General features: G+C 40.4%; 1 protein-coding gene across 12 annotated transcripts in view; it reads right to left on the bottom strand.

Moving 5' to 3' along the window:
- Nucleotides 1-6,143: 6,143 nt before the first annotated feature.
- PLEKHA1 (pleckstrin homology domain containing A1) overlaps nucleotides 6,144-18,217 on the bottom strand; it is a gene marked incomplete at both ends in the record, with an annotated part of 55,741 nt that continues 43,667 nt past the window's right edge. For 4 of the 12 annotated variants that reach the window (XM_080694304.1, XM_080694305.1, XM_080694306.1 and 1 more), the window contains 5 exons: nucleotides 6,248-6,464; nucleotides 8,713-8,753; nucleotides 9,831-9,920; nucleotides 14,210-14,273; nucleotides 14,794-14,858. In XM_080694304.1, the coding sequence (XP_080550430.1) occupies nucleotides 6,248-6,464; nucleotides 8,713-8,753; nucleotides 9,831-9,920; nucleotides 14,210-14,273; nucleotides 14,794-14,858 (477 nt within the window). Of the gene's footprint in view, nucleotides 6,465-8,682; nucleotides 8,772-9,830; nucleotides 9,921-14,209; nucleotides 14,274-14,793; nucleotides 14,859-18,217 lie in introns of those variants that run through there. The other 8 variants (XM_080694296.1, XM_080694301.1, XM_080694307.1 and 5 more) reach the window with 4 other exon arrangements.

Below are 18,217 nucleotides of genomic sequence, written 5' to 3'. Positions count from 1 at the left end.
TCCTCTATGGACTGCTAAACCCTTCCAAACTCAAGGAAGGGCTGGTGTTGACATTAGTTTTTTTTTTTTTTTTTGGTTTTTGCAGGTCTGGAGATGGAACCCAGGGGCATTCAATCTCTGAGCTGCGCCACCTGCCCTACTTTTTATTCTTTATTTTTGAGACAGGGTCTCACTAAATTGCAGAGGGCCTCACTAAGTATCTGAGGCTGTCTGCGAACTGCGATCCTCCTGTCTCAGCCTCTCAAATGCTGGGATTACAAGCGTGCGCCACCACGCCCGGCTCTATTTATTTAATTTTGAAATGGGATCTTGCTAATTTGCTGAAAGTCTTACTGAGGCTGGCCACAAACCTGTGATCCTCCTGTCTCAGCCTCCTAAGTACTGGGATTATTAATGTGTGCCGCTACACTCGGCCTTTTTCTTTCTTTCCTTTTTTTTCCCTATTTTTAAAAGACAGGGTCTTAGCATGTTATCCAGGCTGGTCTTGGCCTCCTGGGCTAAAGTGATACTCCTGCCTCGGCCTGCAGAGTAGCTGGGATTCCACCTCGCCCAAGCTTTATAAATAAGACTTTGTGAGAAAAGTAGAACCATGTAAAGAAAACTCTGGAATTGCAAGTGGAAGTAAAAGAATAGCTGACGAGGGCTCTCCCTTTGGCTGAAGCAAAAAAGTTTAGGTTTTATCCTTCTCACTTTGGGTTTAAGTAGTGAGTCTCACTACTTGCTGAGACTGTCCTTGAACCAGGGATCCTCCTGGCTCAGCCTCCAAGTAACTGAGATGACAGGCATGCCACCTCCCCCCAGCTAAAAAGTAAAGTTTCAAAATATTTACACAAGCCGGGCGTGGTGGCGCACGTTTGTAATCCCAGCAATTGGGAGGCTGAGACCGGAGGATCGCGGTTCACGGACAGCATCAGCTACTGAGGCCCTCCGCAACACAGTGAGACCCGGTTTCAAAATAAAGAATACAAAATTGGGCAGGGGGTGTAGCTTGGAGGTCAGATGCCTCTGGGTTCCATCCCAAGACCCCCCCACCACAAAAAAAAAATGTACACACTTGCCTAAAGTGAGACATGGCAGAGCTGTAGCTGAATCCAGGCCCCAGTCCTGGATTCAATGTACAACAGCCATTGGAGTCAGGTGTGGTGGTGGCACACGCCTGTAATTCCCGTAATGCGCTAGGGAAGCTGAGACACAGGGCCACAGGCTTGTGATCAGCCTTGGCAACTCAGAAAGGCTCTCAGCAATTCAGTGAGATCTGCTTCAAAATAAGTAAACTAGGTCTGAGGGTATAGCTCAGAGGTAGACTGCCCCTGGGTTCAATCCCAGCAAACACACACACACACACACACACACACACACACACACACACACACACACTGTAGATCAATGAGAGAAACTAAGGCAAAAAAAAAAAACATTTGAAGCAAAAGGCGATACTTTAAGCCTTAAACAAAAAATTACTGTTACCCAGCTAGGTGTGACCCAGCTAGGTGTGGTGGTGCAGTCTGTAATCCCAGTATTTGGCTTTGTATTTTTTATACTTGTTCCATTGTTTTTTACAGGACTGAGGGCTTTGCGCGTGCTAGGCAAGTGCTCTGGCACTGAGCTAAATCCCCAACTTCGTAATCCCAGCATTTGGGAGGCTGAGACAGAAAGATTGCAGGTTTGCAGTCAGCCTTGGTAACTTGGTGAGACTGTCTCAAAATTTAAAATGTTAAGAGTATAGACAGAGGTTGAATGACCCTAGGTTCCATTCCCAGCATTAAAAAAACAAAAACAAAAAATGAAAACCTACTGTTATCCACAAAGAGAGCTACTTATTTCCAGAAACACAAGAAGCATCAGTCAAGACTAGTGGGACCCAAAGAAAATGAGAGGCCCAGAGACTGAACACCACTCACTTTCAAGGAGGGGTCTCCTAGAGAAATGCGATGTTAACTGTCTCCTAGGGCTGGCGTGAAAAACAAACATGGTCTATGGATACAATGGCACCTTGATATGAATATATATATGTACATGTGTGTGTGTGTGTGTGTGTGTGTGTGTGTGTGTGTGTCACTGGGGACTGGATCCAGGGGTGTTCTATCTCCAAGCTCCTCCCTCAGTCCTTTTTATTTTTTATTTTGGAACAATAATCTCACTCGATTGCTGAGTCACTGCTGAGGAAGATCTAGAACCTGAAATCCTCCTGTCTCAGCCTCTCAAGTACTGGGACTATATGTATGAACTACCATGGCCCGTAAGAAAATTTTAATCTTCTAGAGAAACAATTGAAAGGTAGGACCTAAGCCGGGTGTGGTGGCGCACGCTTGTAATCCCCGTGCTTGAGAGGTGGAGACAGGAGGATCGCGCAGGTTAGAAGCCAGCCGTGCTGGCTTAAGAGACCCTGTTTCCAAAAATAAAAAAGTATAAAATAGGTCTGGGAGTGTAGCCCAGAGGTAGAAGGGTTTCCAGGAACCCCAGTACCACACACATAAAAAAAGTAGGACCTAATAAAAAATTAAAGCCTCTTTTGCTAAACCCAGATAAAGCCTTGGAAATAAAGCTCTTCACAGAGTACCAGAATCAACTATTCAAATATATCAGATATGGTTTTTATTTATTTATTTATTTTGGTGGAACTGAGGGTATATCCCAGAGGCTTTCTACCTCTGGGCTATACTCCCAGACCTATTTTATATTTTATTTGGAAACAGGGTCTCACTAAGTTGCTGAGAGCCTCACTCAGTAGCTGAGGCTGGCTTCGAACCTGTACGATCCTCCTGTCTCAGCCTCCCAAGCGCGGGGATTACAAGCATGCGCCACCACGCCCGGCTTCAGATATGTTTTTGAAAGTACTGAACCTGCTATATGTTTAGGGGTAGCAGACAAAGTAGCAAGGGTGCAGCAGAAACCACAGACTGACTCAACAGTGAAGCAGGCCTTGCTTCCAGGCACCTGTGCCCCGTGTAGGAGCCAATCCAAACCACAGACAGTAGTCAGGCTGCTGTTCCAAGGACGGGCTTTCACAAGGAGACCACGACGAGGGCCCATGATGAGGACAGCACGGAGGAGAGCAAGGGGCCTTAGGAGAGAGAGCTGGCGAGAAAAGCAGACCAAGTGGGCATGATTGGTAGGGGAGGAGCTCCCGGCCTGGTGCGCTGCCCTGACCACCATCCCCATGAGGGTCTCAAGCGCAGCGAGAAGCCAAGAGCGCCAACTCTGGTCAATCTCTTTCAGCTGGCATTGCGGCAGGGACTGGATAGTCACTCGGCTTTTGTGGAAAGTGAGACAGACCGAGATGTCCCTTTTGACCCCTGCATGAGCCATGACAAGAAGGTGGCACCGGGGGAGCCAGACAGTCAGGGCCAGTACAGCGTGGCTCGTGCTGCACCTCGGGGGCAGGGCAAGAAGCCAGAGGGGAAAGCAGCAGGACTGGAGAATGAACTGGACACGGGAGCAAAGGAAGACATAAGGACTCAAACGCTGTGGCCTTTCACGTGAATTCGTATCACAACATGACATAGGTATGTGCTGTTTTCTAAGGTGTAACGCCCATTCTATATTAATACCCACCTTCACTTAGTGCAGAGCACGTGAGCTTCTCCCCCACACGCTGGACGCGCTCTGTTCACCATAGCAATCGAGGAACATTTACTAAAAAGGGAACATTTGCAAGATGCAGCCTCCGGCTCGTGCCGTGGAGTCTCGTATGCGGGCACCCCATCCCCGAGGACGAAGGGCCCTGCGCTCAGCCTGCATCAGGACACGTCCACCACCCGCCCAGCAGCCCAAGCTGCCCACGTGATTCAAACACGCTCCACAGGTGGCATATTTAATTTTGTTTTTGAGGATGTTTTTTAATTAAGTAAAATAGTCATTTTTTTCCAAAAAGTTACATCTTTCCTTGTATAATTTCACAAGCAGCTATATCTTAATAATTCACAGATTTGAAGTTCTCTTTCAAAAATTACCAAATGATTACCATCCTTAAATGTGTAAATTCAAGTCAATTTACCAAAAACATTCTGTACTATTCTACTAACGCGTTCACGGGAGAGACACCAAACCAAACGAGGAGCGAGGGACAACGACTTCTGAGCAGTTTATTCTCGTCATTACAGTGTCAACCAGTTTGACATATAAAGATAAAAGATGTAACGGTAAACATCCGGAGCAGACATTCCCACTCTGAAAGGAGACATGTTATGTGCACAGAAAAAAATGCAGCAAACATTAAGATATTCAAAGTAATTTTTGACACTTCAGATGTGACATATTTACAAGAAAAGTGTAAGTTTTAAAATAATTAAATAATTTCCATAGACTTATAAAAGAATTGAGATAAATATTAGAGACCCTGACAATCACAAGAACATTTTCCTATGCTATTGAACAAGTGTGATTCTATAAAAGTCTCAAAATAGAGCTAGTATTTTGCCACCATGAAATATATCAAATTACCAATACCAAAAGATGCTAAAATGATCATGCAGCATGGAAGCTGTACCAAAGAGAATTAGTCTTAGGCTCTTGAATATTGCAAAGTGTCTACACAGACTTCTTAGGTTGTGTTCGTGAAAAAGGAACTCTCCTTCCAAGAGCCACCGTCATGGCTATGTCAGCAGAAAATGTAACTACTTAAAACTTCATTCTGTCATTGTCAGATGTAGGTGCAAAGGAGAAAAGTCTAAGTCTAACTTTAAAAACATTAGCTTATGAATAAAAAAGTCTGAGTGGCGCAATGCTATGTGTTTGGATTTTTTAACTGATATGGTATGATTTTGGTACAATATATCTTTAGTCTCTGGACCTGCCACTCTAGTAGAAAATTTCTATCTTTATCTCTCTTACAAGAAATCATCTTAGAAAATGAAAAAAAGAGAAACAGTGATATGTATGAATTCAAAGCAAAACAGTACTGTAAAATGGTAAAATATAAAAATAGCAGCATGTGAAATTCAAAACTGTTTTCTTAAAGCAAATGTTTAAGAATGAACCACTAAATGGTGCTTCCTCAAACTTCTTTATCTTTCAACACCTGAAACTAAGGATTCTTTACAGGTGGTATTATTTGTGGTATTAATCATGATTAAAAGCTTACTCAAATTTGTTTCTTTATATATATATATATATTGCACAGGTAGTAAAATACCAGCATTCTGGTATCTCTAACATAAAATTCTTTCTTATTTAACACATTAAACTATGCTACTAATTTTATCCCAATGTTTAAAGCCAATCATGTAGGACTTTTGAACATGTTATTCTCAAAACATTCCTAAACAAAATGAAAAAACACAGGCACTTGAATAGGTTATCAGTGACCAAAAAAGTAGAGGCCACAACAATTTCATGACGAAGGGCAGTTGTGTTCTTTATATATAAACTTGAGGGCTTTCATTGATCCAAATATATAAATCAGAGCTATTTATAAAACTTTGATAAGAAACTCAAATCTCTCCAAAAACTTCCAACTAAATGATTTTAGCACTGACAGCTCCAAGTCCCGACTCAGCCTTTTCAAACAAATATCTCAGACATAGGTGTCTGAATTCTAATCCCCTCTTTTTTCTCTCTCCCAGCACAAACCCACCATCCAATGGTCTAATCAGATCTTCTATGCAAAACTTACCACTCTCCTCAAGATCCAGGGCATCACAAATGGTTGTAATTTCAAGAGTCCACATTGCAGGATAAATTCTGCAGCACCACAGGCACCAGGAATTTAGGAATCTTAGTCTGGCAATATTTCATTCAATAATATTAACCAATAAGAATGTGTAAATATCAAACATTTAATAGGAAGCCAGAGTAGCATTTTTAAATGACCAAAATAATTAATAAGCATTTTTAACATTTTAAGTAGTTAAACATTTAAACTGTTAAAGTCACTAGGAAAAATATATATACCACACATACATTTTTACCACCCAAATGAAAAGACACAAGCTTCAAACAGTTGATACCAAGACAATGAGACTTTTTTCTTAAATTACATTTAGGTGGCTGCTCCCTAGACTCTTGGTTTACCAGCTCACAGAGAGCATTTGAGAGGCAACATAACACAGGTGCTAGGAACCACTTCACCGTGCTCTTCTTTGGCGGGAAGCCTCACGAAAAGACACCAAGGGGCAGGAGGGGCAGCAGGCCCCTCGCGCTTCCTACACGTCACTGACTGGAAGGCTGGCGTCATCCAGGTCCACTGGGTCGCCATCTTTTTCCTGAGGGCCATTTGTACTTTGAGGTTTTAGCAGAGCATGTTCAGTCACTTTGGAAGCTGGTTCTCTTGGAGAGACAGTCTGGACCTTGAAGTTCCCTGGCTTGACCTTGGCAAGAGATTCGTAAAATCCTCGCTTCTCCACGGTAAAGCTGGAGACCAGAGAGTGGCTGCGAGAGGCTGCGGAATGCGAGGTGCCTGCTGCTGCTGCTGCACTGGCAGGGCGGGCAGCGAACCTGGATTCTGAAGGGCAGCTGGAATGCTCCTGGAAAGAGGACCGGTGGTCAGACACAGTCGGTCACTACCAACAAGGTTAGCAACTCGCGTGACACTCGATTCTCTGAAAAACAAACACCACACACACTCATACACACAAGCAGAAGCATGGGCCATGCAGCATGAGTGTGCGAGCTCCTTCCCAAAGCAGTGCATTTAGGGGTGAGTGTGAAGCCACAACAGCCAACAACCACTCCACTAAGAAACCAGTCCTGTCACCAAAGCCGAGTTTGGCAGCTTGTGACACTTTGAAGACTTAGCCAGACAAAACCAGGACGCAGTGTTCCAACTGCAGCTGAACTGTTAAAAGAGTTCATCCTCAATCAACAATGGGAATGATCTTACATATTTTAGAAAGATGAAAAATAAAGTGTAGTGCAAAAATGTAAGCCCATAAATTGCTTTGATAAGCGGGATATCAAACTTTTTAATTTATTTCATTTATTTAATTTTGAATATGTCATATTCATATAGTTTAAGATTTCAAAGAAAGGACATAGTCATTTTTAAAAACTTGTGAGGTAATATCAATTATGCATATTAATTATAGAGGGGGTATTGGGCTTGAATCCAGGGGTATTCCACTTCTAAGCTACACCCCCGTCCTGTTTTATTTTGAAACAGGATCTTGTTAAATTGATGAGACTGGCTTCAAACTTGTGATCCTCCTGTCTCAATTTTCCAAGTTACTCGGATTACAGATGTGTGCCACTGTGCCTACCTATAAATACTGATTTTATTTTATTTTTCAGTACTGGGGTATTCTACCCTCCAAGCTACACCCTCAGCCCCCCACCTTCCTTTTTCAATACTGGACATTGAACCCAGGAATGTTCTACACCTGAGCTACATTCTCAGCTGTATTTTATTTTTTACTCTGCAACAAGATTTTCTTAAGTTCCTGCAGGCCTCACTAAACTTCTGAGTCTGGTCTCAAACTTGCAATCCTCCTGTTTCAGCATTTATCATCACATCTGTCCTGGCTCCTTTTTTTTTAGTGGTACTAGTGGGTTTTGCTAAGTTGTTGACTCTGGTCTTGAATCTGCAATCCTCCTGTCTGAGCCTCCCAAGTACTGGGATTACGATGTTTGTTGTCACACCGGGTTTTTGTTGTTTGTTTGTTTAATGGTATTAAGAATCAAACCCAGGGTTATTCTACCTCTGAGTTACACTTCCAATCCTATTTCTTTCATTTATTTATTTATTTATTTATTTATTTATTTATTTATTTACTTACTTACTTATGTGGTACTAGTGGTGGAATCAAAAGGCTTTCTACCTCTGGGCTATACTCCCAGGCCTATTTTATACTTTATTTGGAAACAGGGTCTCACTAAGTTGCTGAGAGCCTCACTAAGCAGCCGAGGCTGGCTTCGAACCTGTGCGATCCTCCTGTCTCAGCCTCCCAAGCGTGGGGATTACAAGCATGCACTACCACAGCCTGTTCGAACCCTATTTCTTTTTAAGTTGAAACAGAGTCTCAGTAAGTTGCCAAGGGCCGCACTAAATTGCTGAGGGTGGCTAGGAACCTGCTATTCTCTGTCTCAGCTTTCCAAGTACTAGATTATGGGCATGTGCGACCATTCCTGACCATATCCAGCTTTATTATGCTTCTAACTCGATCAAATCTGAAGATAACCTTTTAAATACGACCATTCTAAATGCATTATGCCAAATACTTCCTAATATATGGGTTCATTTATTATACCAGTGGCTTTGAAAACAAAGTGCTACAAATTACCAAAACATGATAGAGGGTCTAAAGTACATGGCTAAATTTCACCAGAGATTTAAAATATCATGCAAATGATAGTAATATACAGTCTATCCAATGTATATGCATGCATGACTTTGAATATATTAATGGAACAAAAGTACATGTGTAGTAAGTATAAGTGTTGTGGTATAAAAAACTCAAAATACATAAAATATAGAAAACTGAAACTCTTGCAATTCAGTAAATTAATTTTCAGAAGCTGGCTTAATGTCTTTCTCTTAATAAAATTATATTCTTTCATCATCTTTTTAAAAAAATGCACATATTCAACCTGATGACTACAGTGAAATAGTTTGTGTTAGTGTTGACAAAGTCAGTTCGACGACTGCAAAAGGCAGTGTGGTTAACTCGACTTTCTACAATCAGTTGTAAGTAGTGAGCAAGTCCGGGCAACTACTAAGAAGGCACGTTTGCGTGTGAGCCCACATACGTGCTGCGTTCGCCAGTTCTTGATGTATACCTCTGTATACAAGGGTTCGACAGCCTTCTGGCCTGCCGCATCTGGAACACAGTGCAAGGCTAGGATTAGAGTAACCCACACTTAAGAGAGGGAGGAGAGCAAGGTCTGCTGACAGTGACAGTCCAGTGTGCCCCCACCACAAAGCACAAAACACAAACACCCTTCTCCAACTTTTCCTCTCCCCAATAGACATTGTTTTTGCAGAGAATCTCATACTTGTCTGTTGAAAAAAATCACATAAAATTTACAGTTACAAAATTAACACCTATTTAAAAGTGACCTTTTAGATATTCTAAAAAGGATGTAAGTAGGATGATAAATAATTAAGAAATTAGAAAAATGGATTTCTATTTACTGGCTACAGTTATCTCTACCAGGAAACCATTTAAAAACAATATTATTACCAGAAAAAATACATAGAATATCTAGTATATGTAACGAATCTATGTAACAAAGGATACCAATTATACATAAAACTACTTTCTGCTATGATGATGCTGTAAGACACCACAGGCGTCGTTCCTCAGTGGGATCTGTATTTCAGATCAGGGATGACTGGGCCAGGTATTCCAAAGCCAAGTCCAAGGTTTATGAAACACTTGAACATGATACATGAGAAGCATGAAATTGAAAACACTGCACTGCACTTAAGTTCTGGCTTGGCAGTGGTCTTTATCAAGCCAAATAATAACAACAACAATAATAAAAACTAAACTAAACTGAAACTTGGAAAGTAAAAAGAAAATTGAAAACTAGAACTAAAGGTGCCTCACATGATTAGGTCATATACCACATAGGAGTCTGTCAAATTACACCAAACCTAGACTTCCTGATAAGAACCGCTAAAACAAAGCAAGGAAATGTTTATTCTTTAGTCATTCTACTTGTGCATTAACACAACACAATGCACAAAAGGATATATATATGTAACACTTACTACAAGGAAGCATTGAATTAGAAACACATTATTTTTTGCAAGTCCAATTGGTATGACACTTAACATGCAAATAAATCTCAATAAAGAAAGAAGCTAGAAGAATTAAGAAGAGAGAGAAAAAAAAAAAACCTGGCAGGATGGGGGACTCAAAAGAGTATCACCCCGAGCGCAGGATACCTACAGAAGGTGCAGATCTGCCGGGCCCCCGCTGGGCTACGATGGCTCCAGAGACCGCTTTTATCCAACTGTGCATCTCTTCAGGGCTGTCAGCCTGGAGGAAAGGAGCAGCTCATTTAGTCAATGTGTCCTCAAAATCACCTCTGCTTCTATTCATGTTGGTAACTTACATTAGAACAAAATCATTCTAAGGCAGTGGTTTCCAAAACCAAAAAACAAAACTGGAATCATGGGGGTTTTTTGTTTTTGTTTTTGTTTTTGGTGGTACTGGGTTTCCTGGAAACCCTTCTACCTTCGGACTACACTCCCAGACCTATTTTATACTTTTTCTTTGGAAACAGGGTCTCTTAAGCGAGCACGGCTGACTTCGAACTTGAGCGATCCTCCTGTCTCGGCCTCCTAAGCGCGGAGATTACAAGTGTGCGCCACCACGCCCGGCTTGGAATCATGTTTTTAAATCAGACTTTGCTGAAAAAGTTGCCATACCAAGGCAGTCACTTAGTGTTTTAAGATCAGACATATCAAAGTGTCAATAATAATGAATACTTTTGGAAAGAAATGAGAAAAGGGCCAAGAAAGGGCCTCTTATCTCACTTTATGGGCTGCTACACTGCCTGAACCTGCTACAAGAATGTACATAATTGTATCATTCAAAACATGTCGACATCATTTTATATACTATTTTTCCAGAAAACTTCTAGTAGTACTTCAATCCTAAAAGAAGTATTTGTAGTCATAAAGTATTGTATTGCTTGATAAGTATTAGCTTCCAAGATGAATTTGAAATCTTACTAAATAAAATAAGGATCTGAGAAGGTTCCAGAAATACTTCTTATTTCTTCTTAGAGAAAGATCTAGAACTAGATTCCAGCACTCAGAAGTTCAAAAGTTTTTTTTAAAGCTGGGTGTGGTGGCAAACATTTGCAATCCCAGTTACTTGAGAAGCTGAGATAAGAGGATCACAGGTTCACAGTCAGCTTCAGCTACTTAGTGAGGCTTTCTGCAACTTAGTGAACCCTTTTTCAAAATAAAGAATAAAAAATAGGGCTGGAGGTGTAGCTCAGAAGTAGTAGAATGACCCTGAGTTCAATCCCTAGTAGAGAAAAAAAAAGTTTTTTTTTAAATGCACAATGTTTTTGAAATGATGATATTAACAAAGGTGTGTGTGTGTGTGTGTGTGTGTGTGTGTGTGTGTGTGTCTTTCTTACTGGCAATTGAACCCAGGAGCATTCTATCTCTGAGCTCTATTTTTGGTCCTATTTTATTTTTTTATTTTGGAACAGGGTCTAACTAAGTTGCTGAGGACCTTGCTAAATTGCCAGCCTCCTGTCCCATCCTCCCAAGTATTGTAATTAAAGATGTGTGTCAAATGCCTGGCTCAACAAAGACTTGGTTTTTTTTTTGTTTGTTTGTTTTTTTGGGGGGTCTCGTGATGGAACCCAGGGGCATTCGACCACCGAGCTACACCTTCTGCCCTACGTTTTATTCTTTATTTTGAAACAGGGTCTCACTAAGTTGCAGAGGGCCTCACTAAGTAGCTGAGGCTGTCCATGGAAAACGATCCTCCAGTCTCAGCCTCCTGAATGCTGGGATTACAAGCCTGCGCCACCACACCCAGCTCAACAAAGACTTTTTAAAAGAAAAAAATTCAAAGCAGACAAAGGTTAAGAGTTATTTTCATTAACTACTAATTGAAATAAAATTGTAAGCTGGGCATAGTGCCACACACCTGTAATCCCAGTATTTCAAAGGACCAGACAAGAGGATCCCAAGTTTGTGGTTAGCTCAGTAACTTAGCAAGGCTCTCCGCAACTTAGTGAGACTCTGTTTCAAAATAAAAAATAAAACAGGACTAGGGGTACAGATAAAAGACAGAATGACCCTATGTTTAATCCCCAGTACCACAAAAAACAGGAAGAAAACACAATTCTAGAAATTAATCTGAAAAAGTAAGGTTCGTTCTTTGATGGGTTCAACTTGATCTAAAAACATCCTAAGGATATCAGAAAGTCATGCAAATTCATATATAAAGGCGTTTGTCATCACACTACTTATAATAAATACATGAAAACTAAGTAAGTGTTCAGTAACAGAAATAGTTAATTTGTGGAACATCCACAAATGGAGTATGGTACAATTTTAAAAGGTTTTCAGAGGAACCAGGCATGGTAATGTATGCCTGTAATCCCAGCATTTGGGAGGCTCAGACAGGAGGATTTCAGTTTGCAGGCGGCCTCAGCTACTACTTAGTGAGGCCCTTTGCAACTCAGTGAGACCCTGTTTTAAAATAAAGAATAAAATATAGGGCTGGGGGGTGTAGTTTGGAATTAGTTTGAATTAAAAAAAAAAAGGTTTTCAGAGGTTTTTTTTTTTTTTTTTTTTGAGGTACAGTGGAAGGAATCCAGGGGCATTCTACCTTTGAGCAACACCCCCAGCCCTATATTTTATTCTTTATTTTGAAACAGGGTCTCACTAAGTTGCAAAGGGCCTCACTAAGTAGTAGCTGAGGCCGTCCTCGAACCGCAATCCTCCCGTCTCAGCCTCCCAAATGCTGGGATTATAAATATGTGCCACTATGCCCGGTTCAGAGGATTTTTCATAATATGAAAGTGACTAAAATATATAAAATAGGATTTAACACTATACTTAGTATGGTCCTACTTGTAAGAAAAGCAGAGAGAAAAAAAAAAGAAATTGTTGTCTGAATGTGAGATTGTATGTTTTATAAACCACATTCTCTTGCTGTGTGTGGTGGCACACGCTTGTAAATCCCAGCACTTGGGAGGCTGAGGCAGGAGGATCGCACAAGTTCGAAGCCAGCCTCAGCTACTTAGTGAAGCTCTCAGCAACTTAGTGAGACTGTTTCCAAATAAAATATAAAATAGGTCTGGGAGTATAGCCCAGAGGAAAAAAAAGCCTTTAAGTTCTACCCCCAGTACCACACACACACAAAAATAAAAAAATAAATAAAAAATAAATAAACCACATTCTCTTATTATATTTTCCAATCTCTACAATAACCATATGTAACTTTTATAAAACATATTCTTCTAAAAGCCACCTATTTATGTAGTCAATATGATAAGCAAAAAGTCCATTTTATTTTTTGTTTGTTTATTTATTTTTGTGGTACTGGGATGGAACCCAGGGGCATTCTACCTCCGAGCTATACCCCTAGCCCTATTTTTTATTCGTGTGTGTGTGTGTGTGTGTGTGTGTGTGTGTGTGTGTGATATACTGGGGTTCCTGGAAACCCTTCTACCTCTGGGCTTCACTCCCAGACCTATTTTATACTTTTTTATTTGGAAACAGGGTCTCTTAAACCAGTGCGGCTGGCTTTGAACCTGTGTGATCCTCCTGTCTCTGCCTCCCAAGCGTGGGGATTACAAGTGTGCGCCACCACGTTCGGCTATTCTTTATTTTGAAACGGGTCTCCTCAAGTTGTGAGGGGCTCACTAAGTGACTGAAGCTGGTCTTGAACTGTGACCCTCCCGTCTCAGCTCTCCTGCAAGTACTGAGATTACAAGCATGCACCACCATACCTGGCTTGCAAAAAGTACATTTAAAATTTAAATACAGAATGTCTATCCAATCCCCAGTACTGCAAAAAAGAAAAGGAAAAAAGGATGCTTACTGTTAAACTGTTATCTACTATCTGCTTTTACAATGGTATTTGAGCCCCACTTTTTACAAAATGACCAAAATATAACAGAAAATAAAAATTCTAAATTATGTGCAAAACTAAGTTAGTTTAATACTAAGTTAAAACAATACTTCCCTTCCTCCTCGTACTGCTTGGTTCTGTTTCACTGGGGTGATGGGGATTGAACTCAGGTGCGCTCTATGTCCAGCCCCTTTAGTTTTTGTTCTTGAAATGGAGTCTCACTGGGTTGCTGAAGGTTTAAGTTGTTGTGGCCCACCCTGAACCTGTGACCTTCCTGTCTCAGCCTCTCAAGTACTGGGGTTACAGGTACTCTACCCAGATTATTTCACCACTTTTTATTTACTTATTTATTTTTATTTATTTATTTTTTATTTTTTGGTGGTACCGGGGTTCCTGGAAGCCCTTCTACCTCCAGGCTACACTCCCAGATCTATTTTTTAACTTTTTTATGTGGAAACAGGGTCTCTTAAACCAGCGCGGCTGGCTCCGAACCAGCGCGATCCTCCTGTCTCCGCCTCCCAAGCGCGGGGATCACAAGCGTGCCCACCACGCCCGGCTCCACCACTTTTAAAAAAGGAAGACTTTTCATGCTTGGACATATAACCTATCAATTAGCCTCTACATAATCCTTTACTAAGCTGGTGAATTCTAGTTCTATTTACTCATCTCTAAAGTTATTAACTTCTCTGGGAGGATCTACAAATCTCCAAGTATCTTACCTGCACGTAGAAGGTTCGAGAGGTTGTTACGATTTCAAACAGGTTGTCCCTCATCATGATGTCACTGTGGGGAAATTGCCCAAATGTATTTAAACAACACCTGCTCCACAGTTCTTCTTTCACTGTCTATGCCCAGTGTGTATTAACAATTAAATACTAGAAATGAAGCCGATTTAACAGAGCCAAACCATCTTTTCCCATGTACCCCATTTATCTTAATATTTTGCACTGTTTTACATATTTAAATAGTTAGTTTATAAAGCAACTTCAAAGCTTCTGTGAAGAAGTTGGTTTGCTCAAGGAAACATAGCACGATGAACATCTTTTCTTGTATGACCCCCTCCTTTACAGTATCTGAAATTTTAAAACCAATAATCCACCAGTTTGTCAAATCTGATAGGTTATTTGTGAATTGCTCATGTTAATTTTTTTCCTTAATAAGCTAATTTCTGAATTTTCAGTTTTTAAATAAATTACATCAATATTTTGATCTGAGGATTTTGAAAATTCTAGCACAGTCCAACTAGAAAGGGTTAAACACATCAGCATAACCTGCAGGCGCACTGGCGAGCAGGCAGCCCTACCTTTGCTTGCACTCCTGGACTCTGTGGACCTCCCTCAGAGGGATGGCACGGAGCGGCTCCTTTTCCTGGCAACAAAGGAAACAGGCAAATAGGGACATTTATTCTCACTGTCTTCTCCAGGTTAGCGGTGCTGTTTGGGTATCTATGTGAAAATTATCTCTTTCCTCGGCACATCTAAAATGTAACTCTACCTTCTTAAATCACCTGGCATCAGAACAGGTCAAAGTCTCTATTCATTTTATGCACTGTTGTTATATGAAACAAGGGCTCAGGCGTTAAAGGCAGTTTAACTTATTAAAAGCCATTAACCAGCACACTTGCTTCTCAATGGACCCGATGGATCTGTGTACAAGTAAACTGCACTACTTCCTTCTTTATACGTCATTTTAATATATGAGGCACCTGAGCAGTGCACATTTAGCTGGACTTAAATCTGTTTTTTGTTTGTTTGTTTTTTGCAGTACTAGGGATGGAACCTAGAGGCATTCTGCCTCCAAGCTATACCCCCAGCCCTATTTTTTATTCTTTATTTTGAAACAGGGTCTCACTAAGTTGCAAAGGACCTCACTAAGTAAGTAGCTGAGGTTGTCTGTGAACTACGATCCTCTCGTCTCAGCCTCCCAAATGCTGGAATTACAAGCCTGTGCCACCATGCCCGGCTTAAATTTGTTATTTCATAAATTGCACTTTTACATGGATACATTATTTTATAAGCACCACTTAATGAACATTTACTAAGTGCTGGGACATTTGCTAGATTTTTAACATGTTAGCTCAAACTTTCCACAATCCTATGTGGACTATTACTCAATTTGAGGAAATAGAGAATTAGACATGTTATGTAATAAAATCAAATATAAAAGTGAATATAAGAAATCCAGGCATGGTGGTGCACACCTGTAATCTCAGCACTTGAGAGGCTGAGACAGGAGGATTGTGGTTCGTGGACAGCCTCAGCTACTTAGTGAGGTCCTAGCAACTCAGGGAGACCCTGTTTCAAAATAAAGAATAAAAAAATAGGGCTGGGGGTGTAGCTCGGAGGTCGAATGCCCCTGGGTTCCATACTCAATACTGCAAAAAAATAATAATAAATAATAATAAGATAAGATATAACTAGTTCCTATGCCTATAATTACAGTACTTGGGAGGTTGAGACAGGAAAAGCACTAGTTTTAGTCCAGATTTAGTAACTTCAGTGACACCCTGCTTTAAAATAAAAAAGTAAAAAGGGCTGTGGATATAGCTCAGGGGTAAAGCATCCCTGGGTTCAATCTCCAGTACCCAACCCCCAGTGACACACACACACACAAATATATAACTGGTTTCTAATAAAATAATACAATGCTGCCGGGCGTGGTGGCGCATGCTTGTAATCCCCGTGCTTGGGAGGCGGAGACAGGAGGATGGTGCAGGTTTGAAGACAGCTGTGCTGGCTTACGAGACCCTGTCTCCAAATATTAAAAAAAAAGTATAAAATAGGTCTGGGAGTGTAGCCCGGAGGTAGAAGGGCTTCCAGTAACCCCAGTACCACCAAAACAAAACAAAACAAAACACCACACAACAACAACAAAAAAACCAATGCTATACATGCCATTAAAATACTATATCCATATTTTACTGAACATGCTATGATGAGATTAAGGCATACCAATATTTTATGTAGCACCAAAAAATAAAATGTTTTCTTTAATCATCAATTTTTAAAATTTTACAAAACAGTTGTATTTTGAAATAACTTCAGACTACAAGACTTGTAAAAATAGTACAAAGAATTTCTACATACCTTGACCTTTTTCCTAATATATTAATACCCTACATTTGCCTTACCATTATCTGTCAATATGTGAATAAGTATATATGTTTTTCCTGAAATGTTTGAAGTAAAGTTAGAGAGATGATGTGCCTTTACTACTAAACACTTCAATGTATATATTTTCAAAAATAGGGACATATATATAACCACAGTATAGTAAATTAAACCATAAACTCAATATAATGCAGTATTTTTATCTAATCCACAGAATATATTCCTATTTCACTAATTGCACCACATATATTCTTTACTGCAAAAAAAAATATTTTCTGTCCAGGTTTGAATCTAGCCTATAGCATTTATTTTTATTTGTGGTACTGGAAACTGAAGTATTCTACCTCTGAGCCACATCCACACCCACACCCTTTTATTATTTTTTTGAAATAGGGTCTAAGTTATAGAGGGTCTCGCTAAATCGCTGAGGCTGGTTGTAATCCTATCTCAGCCTCCCAAGTGGAGGGATTACAGGCACATGCCACCACTCCTAGTTTATACCTTATTATTTATTTGTAGCTTGGAGGTAGAATGCCCCTGGGTTCCATCCCCAGTACCACATTCTCTTACATAATTATATTACAACTACCAAAGTCATGTCTTTCTTAAACTGGGTAATTCCAGTACTAGGGAAATGGAAACAGGTACTTTATAGGTTCAAGACTCACCTCAGCAACACAGTGAGACCCTGTTTCAAAATAAAAAATAATAAGGAATGAGGATGTAGCTTAGAAGTAGAATGCCTCTGAGCTTAATTCCCAGTACCAAAAACAAACAAAACATAGTTTTTCATTAGGGCAAAAGTATTCTGTTCAGAGTCAGGACTTTATCTGCTTGACAACCCTTTCTTCTTTATGGAACAGTCCTTCATTCTTTCCTTGACTTTTATATTCTTGACTCTTGCGAGGACTCTAAGAAGTTATTTTGGCTAGGCACAGTGGAACATGTCTATAATCCCAGCTACTTGGGAAGCTGAGGCAGGAGGAAAGCAAATTTGAGGTCAGGCTTGGCAATTTAGTGAGACTCTGTCTCAAAATAAAAAATAGAAAGGGCCGGGATGTAGCTCAGTGGTAGAGTGACCCTGGGTTCAATCTCCAGTAGTGCCAAAAAACAAAACAACAACAGAAGGTTCTTTTGCAGACTGCCCCTTACTCGGGTGTGTCTGTTTCCCCACGATTAGATCCAGTTCTGCACCTTTGGCAGGAGCACCACATACATGATACTATGATATTCTCACGCTAGCCTGCCAGGAGATAAATGGCTTCAATTTCCGCCTCCCTGATGAAGCTCATGTGAATCATTTACCGTCTAACTACAGAGGCATCTGTTAGGCTTCTTCACCGTAAAGCTACTCCTTCCTTTGTGCTTAATATTTATTTCATAGATATGTATTTAGCTGTGTCAATGCCATAGACCTCACTATATCTACATACATTCATTCACCACTCACGCGGCTATAATCTGTCCTAAATTTGGTGGAAAGGAATGTTTTCTTTCTTTTCTTCTTTTCTATCTTTCATGCTGCTGGGGATTATACCTAAGTATATTCTACATTTAATCTACACTCCCAGCTCTATTTTATTTTTTATTTTAAACTGGGTCTAACTAAATTGCTTA

This window comes from Muscardinus avellanarius, assembly GCF_963383645.1.
Source record: "Muscardinus avellanarius genome assembly, chromosome: 4".
Taxonomy (NCBI): domain Eukaryota; kingdom Metazoa; phylum Chordata; class Mammalia; order Rodentia; family Gliridae; genus Muscardinus; species Muscardinus avellanarius.
Note: the sequence above shows the minus strand (reverse complement) of the source record. Positions and strands in the feature narration are given on the sequence as shown.